The sequence below is a fragment of the Chaetura pelagica genome, unplaced genomic scaffold (assembly GCF_000747805.2).
Source record: "Chaetura pelagica isolate M959 unplaced genomic scaffold, ChaPel_1.0 scaffold164, whole genome shotgun sequence".
Taxonomy (NCBI): Eukaryota; Metazoa; Chordata; class Aves; order Apodiformes; family Apodidae; genus Chaetura; species Chaetura pelagica.
In genome coordinates, this window is record NW_009952971.1 from 430,038 (window position 1) to 439,158 (window position 9,121).

Sequence of the window (9,121 nt, forward strand, 5' to 3'; positions counted from 1 at the left end):
AGTTATAAGAACATCAAGAATAGAAGATTCATTTTGAGATTTCTGCTTTTGAGTCTTTTTTTACCTGTTGGGTATTTGCCTTGGGTTTTAGCTTTCAAGGATGAATTCAGATGCCTCTGAATTCATAAGAAAAATAAGAACAGTTTCACAGTAAATGCATGAATGCATCTGTTAACCATTTAACTTCTGCCAAAGCAACACTATCTAATTTCTTCCAATCAGACTGTTCCAAGAAAATAATTTAAATTAGAGGGAGGCTGGGGTCTAGCAAGATCTTAACCTCATTTTTGCAAAGCTCCCCACTATCTTCTGAAGGTTCACATTTTCTACATCATCCCTGCAACTATTTACTGAATGCCTTCAAGTGCACCAACAGGATCTTTAAACTCAAGGCACCAAAACTAACTATAGAATCTTATTCTTTGCCTTCCTAGAGCTGTTTATGAAGCAAAAGGCCCCTCCCACATCTACTTACTATACCCCTTGCAAATAAATACAAGGATGTAATTTTCTCCAGCTACCACATAACACTGCTAGATCTTGTTCCACAACTTAACCTTCGCATGTTACAAGCAATTTTTTTAGTAACTTCCTGCCATAGTTACTTTAATAATTACCCAAGAAGTATTAATTCCCTCGATTTTCTATTGCCATTCTTCTCCTTTCCTTTGGCAGAGCCTCCACCAATGAAATCTCTTAACTGTTCAAGTTCAGTACCAAAAACATTCAGAAATCTCAGATACTGATAATACATGCTAGAACATTCACCAGCACTTACTTTGCCAGGCTTGTTTGCATCAAAGCTGTTTTCTTTAAATTTCTCCTGCAGGGTCTCAGCTAACCGACAAAGCAAGGCACCATTATCCAGTTTCTCCATAAAGGTTTCTGCTGTTATTTCTCTACCTGAACAGCAAACAGAAAGTTAACAGGACAGAAAGTGTGCAGTAGGATAGACTGCATTTGTGTAAAAAGAGAAACCAACAGAAATCTTGACAACAATTTCAAATATGCTTCAACTGAATAATTTGCATTACTTTGACTTAATAGTGAATAACCTCACTACTACTTTACTGGTATATTTAGAATATGTTATATATATTCTATATGTATTCTCTATATTATATATTATATATATTATATATTATATATATATAATAGAATATATTATATTTAGAATAACATGCTTTCTTTGGGAAGGCATGCAGTATTTGAAAAATAATTCTAGCATATCAGACTCCCCATATCTTGTTTTACTTATGAAATTCCAGTGGTTTTAACACAGTATTTTAACAGACAGCAGGCAAATGGTTTACACCACTGTGCACTGGTAGCTATAGAGTAAGAGTTGTTAACATCACCACAGTTTACTTTGTAAAAGCAGAAAAACACTTCAAGAAGGAAAGAACAATATTTTTAAAAAATATACTTTAAGACTTGATCACACAAGAAGTTGACATAAGAGTGCAGTGACTGCAATGCTCTTTTGAAACAGCTTTTTTAGAAGTAAAGTTAGGTACATTTAAAAAAAAAAAAAAAAAGGAAAGAATGAAATTTCATGTTATGTATCTATTTGCCACACCTTAAAATTTTCACCCAAAGAACAAAGCCAAAAATACTCTGTTTTCAGTTAATGTTACAACACTGAAGACAGCAGTATTATAAAGCAATATGACTACAAAAATGCTAAAGACAAGTTTATTTCTCTGAGCCCTTGCCTGAAAACTGTTAGATACTTCAGCTTCATTTGGGAAAAAAACTGAGAGTCTTTTCAGTTTGGTCACTTAAAAAGAAAGATTAAGACAAAGATATTTGAAGCAAATAATCTTCAGATACAACACTAGACTTCTAATTTTGGTTGAAACTAGAAATATTTGTTTAAGGGGAAGGCTTTTCTCCCTTTTTATTCTCCCTTAATCCTCCCTGCCGTATAACCCACTTCATACTCCTATACACCTAAATGACTTCTCCAGGCAAAGGGGCAGTAGCAGCACAGCAGACATTCAGTGGCAGCTTCTGCATAACTTGACAATATTTCAGCAGTGCCTCCAGCCCAGATGAAGCCAGAACTGAAACCATAATAGCCCATAGATGCAAAAAGTGAACATCTCAGCACCTCAAAAGCCTTCATCACTGTTCTAGCCACACATTTTCCCATTTGTCCCACCAGCATTTTTGGCAAAATGTATAAGACCATTAGAAAGCTAAATTTGAAAAATGAGTATGTTATAGGAAATTCTTTATTTTTAATAAAGTACTGCTTTTTACAATAGACACATTTTCTGCTAAAAATGTATTTCAAATACTTTTAACCTACACAACATTTTTTATTTGGAAAGCGTATTCTTTTTACACAAGTAAAAGAAAAATTCACATTCTATATCTCTATTCTTTCCTATGATGTATAGATTTATTATTTCACTTGTCAAGCATTAAAAAACCTAAAACCTATTCAGATGCATTTTCACAGAGACACTGAGAAATCCTTATATCTTCTTCTGCCATTTAACAAAACGTTGATATTATTTAAAATGCTGAACTGCATTAGCAGTTTGGTCACTGCATATTGTAGGCTAAGCCAAAGTATTTTAGTTCTGTTCCTTTTTATGAAAGCTGAAAGAATGAGTTTTGCATTGAACATCTGTATCCAATGAAAAATATATTAGGTGTCAGCTTTCAATTCACTGTATTTTATGGTTCCAAAAGGTGGCATTTCTTTGCTAGAACAGACACACTGACATATTTAACAGTTGAAATGTATTGATTCAAATGAGAGTAATGTTCATAGCCTGAGGAAAAAAATGGCCCTGTATATTTGTATGGAAAAAACATTAAACTCCATTAAAAATGTATAACTCCCCCTGTAATTACAAGAAAGCAGTTGCAATGTTTTTATAGAATGGTAACAACATTAAGTATAATAAAAAAACAACATTGAAAGTATGAAAAAAAAAAAAAAAAACAGGTATATGAAGGGTTTCTCAAATCTCACAAGCATTGCTCACCCTCTTTTTTATCACAATCACCAGATGTCCTTTAAAAAGACAAACTGTCCTACCTGAACACCTACCACTTGGGTACTGTGGACAACTATCTATAAGGCCACCCAGTCCTGGGGGTACAAACGCAACCAGACTGGGAGGTCTAGGGAAGAATAACTAAAAAAAGGCTATGGCCAAGTTGTGTGCCCAATAGGCTGAAGATAAAGCATTCCTTGCGGGCCATCTCAGACAAAATCTCACAAGCATTGCTCACCCTCTTTTTTATCACAATCACCAGATGTCCTTTAAAAAGACAAACTGTCCTACCTGAACACCTACCACTTGGGTACTGTGGACAACTATCTATAAGGCCACCCAGTCCTGGGGGTACAAACGCAACCAGACTGGGAGGTCTAGGGAAGAATAACTAAAAAAAGGCTATGGCCAAGTTGTGTGCCCAATAGGCTGAAGATAAAGCATTCCTTGCGGGCCATCTCAGACAACCGGAGCCTTCAGAAGAGGCTAAAGACTAAAACAAAGTACCAAAATCTAGTTGGTACCTCAATTATTGCACTAAGTTCCTCCACACTTAGTTTAATATCTACAATGCAAGACACTGACTCCAGCCTCACCACTTGCTGACCTGGTATTTTGACGGTATGTTTCAGTGGTAACACAAAACTGCTAGTTTATAAATAAAAACATATCACAAAGGTAAATCTCTGAAACACACTGGTTGAAAGATGAGCTTCTATACACTGAGGTACCAGTGGAACTGCTCCTTCTGACCCTCTCGAATTCTGTGGCGTTTAAACCCAAGATGATTTTTTTAAAAAGCAAACAAACAAAAAACCCCAAACAACAAAGAACAGAAATAAATAAAACAAAGGCCTATAATTTTATGCACAGGCAAAACTGGTTCTTTTCCAACAAGGCTACCATGTATCCTAGAATAGCTGACAGCAAGAGTTTTGATGGCATCAAGACATTATCACTTATTTGCAATGGGACATATAAACAATCCCAAAGGCATGCTGATACTAAAGAAAATTGTAAAGCCTCTCAACTAAGCCAGAAACTGCATCAGTGCCAGCAGAATCATTAGAAGTGTCAGTATCATAAATGGATATTAAGATATTTAAGACCTGCATTTCCCACTAGCTTGAGCTGAACAGGCTAATGTTGGAAATAAAGATAGTGCTTCAGAATCCTCATACACAACAAGGTGAGCAAGATGACCAAGCTGAAGCAGATTTTGCTAAGAGTTTTCTTGCAGAAGACTTCCCACACTTCATCCCCCAAACTTCACACCTCCTTCATTGCACTTTTAAATTTCACACCTGGTCTTCATCTCAATGCCTTTCCAAACATCTGCAACTCTGTTCCTTTTCTCCAAACCTACTTCACTTCTGCACCCAAGCAATTTTTACATGCCTCGTGCAACACTCAACGTTTATGTGTCCAATTCAGCATCTTGCACTCTCCAGCTTCTCACCTATGAGCTTCTGAAGCTCAGAAACCTTTGTCAGGAAGAAGCCTCAGTGTTGAAACCTGTGAGCCCAGGCATGTTCCAAGGGCACATCCTACATGTCTATTCAGTGGTCCCATGTGCTACCTGAAGCTGGATGGAATAATCTACAATATCATAAGCACCTGGAGCTGGTCAATAGACTTTGGGAATGGGAAAAAAGATCAGTGCTCTGCACAACAGCCAAGGGGAAACAGAGAAACCATTCCTCTTTACTTGTCCTAAACAACACACTGGTGAGGAGGCCCACTCCTGTGTCAGCCCTTTCTCCTCTGCAGACACACAAGACAGTACTGGAGAGTACAGCAGACAAGCAAACCCTATTTGTTTCCAAAATACCATTTTGCCTCTGCTAGAAGATTACTGTGGCCCAATGGTGCTAATTCTGTGTCCAACTGCGAAGTCTGCTCAAGAAGAAACAGAAGTTTTCATTATCTTCAAGAGCATTCTATTAAAATAAGAATAATCTAACAAATCTGGAGTGTGCCAGCAGTGTGAGTACTGCCAAGGGCTTCACTGGCTCTATACATAAAAGAAACAACGTGGAGAGATTATCATGATTTGCATAACAGCTGGGACAAAACATTTCCTTAACTTTGCCACTGCAAGGATCTCTTGACTGATCCACTAGAGCTCAGCAGAGGGAAATGAGACTGAGATACAGCATACACAGCTCCAGTCTTCCTCTCCAGCATGCAAAGCCCCACCTCTGCAATGCTAATGTGTCCCACTTTGAGAAGGCTGTAACGTACAATATCATGTGATTCAGTCCCATCTGACACATCGATTTCATCTGCAATGTCCTTTTTCCAGCCCCCAGAATACCCACAGCTAAAATCTATCCAGCAATGGATCTGTAATGACAAACCAACCTCTTAGAAGCTCTGACTTTCTCTGACATAGTTCCAAAAATAATTAGCAAAATGCCTACAGAAGTGCTAGTGCTTGCAAAAACAAAAAACAACCCAAAAAACATGACAATATCCGTGCTAAATTAAGATTAAATGTGCAAAGTCTCATGGCTAAAATGCCACAGCATTATTTTTCAGCTGCACGTTATTCCAACTTGTCACTTGGGTAAGGTCAAATTCTAGCTACATCTAATTTCTATCTAATATAAAAACCTTTCAGTCACATTATAAAGTGCAATATCCTTCTAATGTTTTCCAGTTTGTACTTTTGAACTGACACCAGGCTTTGCTGCTGCAAAACTGCAACCATTTTAACTTCCAGTGACACTGTGTAGGACATAGTTCCCCCTCATAATAATAATTTCTGAAAACAGTATCAGTTGACCAAACTACCTCAGAGAGGCTGAGCCCTATTCTTGTCCAAAATACTTTAGTTTTTAAAAAATATTTTTAAATAAATGCAGAGTATGTGTCCTTGTTGAGTCACAGTAAAATGAATTAACAAAGTACAGATGAAACAAAACATGAGCTAAGACAGCAAAAATTAGTTGAAATGCATATTTTCTTTATAAATTGGGAAATCCAGTTGTATTAAAAATGCCAGAAAGATACCTACAGTGAGGCCATACAAGTTACAGCACAGAGCATAGCACAGTGTGGATATACAGATTATCTGCTCTATGTTATCTGCATGTCCATGCACTTGAAAACCTGCTGACCATGAACGCAAAGTACATTATTTCTCCCATGGAGGAAAAAACCCACAACAAAACAAAATCTTTGCATATCCTTTTGTCCATTTAGATGCTGAAAAGTGAGAGAGTAAAAAAAGGTTTTTACACAGCAATGGCATTCTATAAATTCATACCTATTTTGTCTTAGAGCATCATGCTCATGTCTCCCCTCTAATTAAAGTTAACCTAAATTATACAGTAATTGAACGGATATGAATTCTGAGTTAATATATTTATATGAATATTAATTGCTTTAATTCAGTTACACTTAATTTACTTTGAATGTGAATTTAAACTTAATTGAATTAGGAATTTGAATAACAATGTCTACACAGGAATTCAAAGAACTTTAACAAGTCACTAATTTCAGTTCTTCAAGACAAACTAAGAAAGGAAGAGCTTGGTGTGAGAAGGTGTAGGGGAATGCATTAAGCAAATGAACTGTGCATGCTGCTTAATTAAGAGAAGGTTGTGCCCATTTAGTCCTGCAGTCCAGAAATTGGTGTCCATATGAAAATTCAGATTTTTAATTATAGTTGGCATTTCAGAACCTCCTGCTGGTTTTTACTTTCCTGTTAAAAAAGTGACCTCATTTCTAAACTTGTCACTGTGAGAACTCTGCTATGAACTGCAAACAAGCTTCTATTTGTTTTAAAGTGGCTCACCAAAACTTTATTGTTTCGAACATTTAAACAATATATGAAATGCTTAGTGGAATCTGCTGCTTCTGATTCAAAAAACAGTCTTTGGATTGCTGTCTGGTGGTAAATGGAAGGAAAAGTCAGGATTTCTGGATTTGGTTCTGGCATTGTCTAGACAATTTTATATTCAAATCTCATTAGTTTAAATGGAAGTACCACACAAAAATGTAATTTAAACCTAGTGCCAATTTTTGCAGTTGTAGATTCATAGCTATTCCAACTCTAAAATGGGTATCACCTACCTGCAAAATACAGTCTTCTTGCATTCTAGTAACACTATATGTTAACTACACCTCTCATAACTAAGTGATACTTCCCTTCCTCTTAAAAAAGGAGGAAATAGAGCATTGTAGGATATGCTGATGAAAGGCACTAGATATACTCTCTTATTGTATGGTATCTCTGAAAAGGTTAAACTTCAGCTTTTGACAAGATAAGACACTGCCTCTGTCTCACCAGAACAGACTTCCAGGAATAAATAAATAAATAAATTTAATAAACCCAACCAAAACCACACAACACAAATCTAAAAATGCTCATTCAAATTTTCCTCCAAAATAACATCAGCAAAAGTTGCATGTAAACATCACCTCCTCTAAAGTATTTTCTACTCTTCAATTGCTGGGATGCTTCCTTTAGAATGAAGTATTGTGTAAGTCATATTTCTTTGGTAGGATACTTTTGACTGACAGAGATCTCACAAAAGCCATTTTCCCCTGCATGGCCTCAGCAAACAATTTAGTGTTTCCTGGCTCATAGTTTATAAATACTGTCCTTCTTGAGTAAGTCACATATTCCAAATAACTGTCTCTTTCCTTCCTGCCAGGGACATACTCTCCTTTGCTCCTCTCCATGTATGTCTGGTTTTTCATAGCTTTTCATATGCATCCTATTTCATCAACAACATATTTTAGCTTCACACACCAAGACCTACAGCTGCAACAAGTACATCCCAGGTCCCAGCTGCAGCCACGAGGTCAGAGTCCTCCATGCACAAGCTTCCACAGGTCTTTGCATGCATTGCCTGTGGTGACAACCATCAATCACTAGAATGCCTGGTCAGCAAAGAATTATTTAATAGCTCCTTCCATTCGAGACAGTCAGCACACCCACACTCTTCAGGAGGCCTCCCAATAAACATGGAAGATGTAGATGATGGCAGAAATGAGCACCATTCAGCTTGTTGGTATTAATACAGAAAACACATGGAAAAGAACATTTAAAAGAAAAATTGAGGAAAAACAAACATTAAATTAGTAAGTTCAATTATGCTACTCAGAGAAACACTGTGGAGGTAAATTACTTAATGCAACTGTTAGCAAGGTCAGTAAACCTAGGATGTGGAAGTAGCTACCTAATCATAACTACCTTTATTTTTGACACACAGTCTGAAGGACTGATTTTCTGGCTAACAATGCATTGAGTTCCCTTACTGTCCAGTATCTGCATTTCATCTCATTGTGTCTTACCCAGTAAGTTTGTGAGCCAGAGGGCCAAATCCTCTTTCATTGGCAACAAGTTGGCCTCATGTCTACTTGCAAGCCACTGACTGTATTGGTGCATGTCAGAGAGGCCAGGCCCACGTGCCTTCGGGCTCAGAGCAGTGCACATTGCTTATCCTCTTCTTGCACCTGTTTAATTATATAGAAATAAAAAAAAAAAAGAAAAAAAATATAATTACTGTGTTATATCAAATAACATTCTGCAGGTTCTCTTTTAAGAACTGTAGAAGATGACGAGTATCTATGATTCTAAGAAATCGGATGTCAGACAAGCAGATGGGGACCTAACACAGATACAACATTCGTGATTTAAGTTTTGTTTTGTTAATGGATCACATTGGAAGGGATTAAATCACACAGATAACTTCATTTGTGCTCACCAAGCTACACACATGTTGGCAACACATAATCAAATATTCTGCAAGGAATGATTAGAATCAAATCAAAATAAACATTTCACACAAAGCTAATAACTCACTACAGTGCCTGATCCAAAATCCATTCAAAATAAATTGAAAGCTTCAGAGATTTTTGGATCAGGCCCAAGGAAAACACAAGAACAACTGAGTTACGCTACTACAGCAAACTTAGCAACAATGAACAAATGCAGTTCCCAAATGGAATCCATCTATTCTAATACTGTAGAATAATTAATAATTATTATAATCATCATCACTACTAATATAATTATAATAATTAAAGAAAAAAAAAACACCCTGAATGTGTTCACTGAATAGCATTATTTCTTCAGAAAGCAGCACAACAGC

General features: G+C 36.6%; 1 protein-coding gene across 1 annotated transcript in view; it reads right to left on the reverse strand.

Moving 5' to 3' along the window:
* The window catches only part of GAS2 (growth arrest-specific 2), an 87,032-nt gene extending 78,569 nt beyond the window's left edge, over window positions 1–8,463 (reverse strand). Inside the window, exons 1-2 of the mRNA XM_009995855.1 lie at window positions 8,322–8,463; window positions 779–903 (exon numbers count right to left, since the gene is read on the reverse strand). Coding sequence (XP_009994157.1) covers window positions 779–903; window positions 8,322–8,463 — 267 coding nt within the window. The remainder of the gene's footprint in view (window positions 1–778; window positions 904–8,321) is intronic.
* Between the last annotated feature and the right edge of the window lie 658 nt (window positions 8,464–9,121).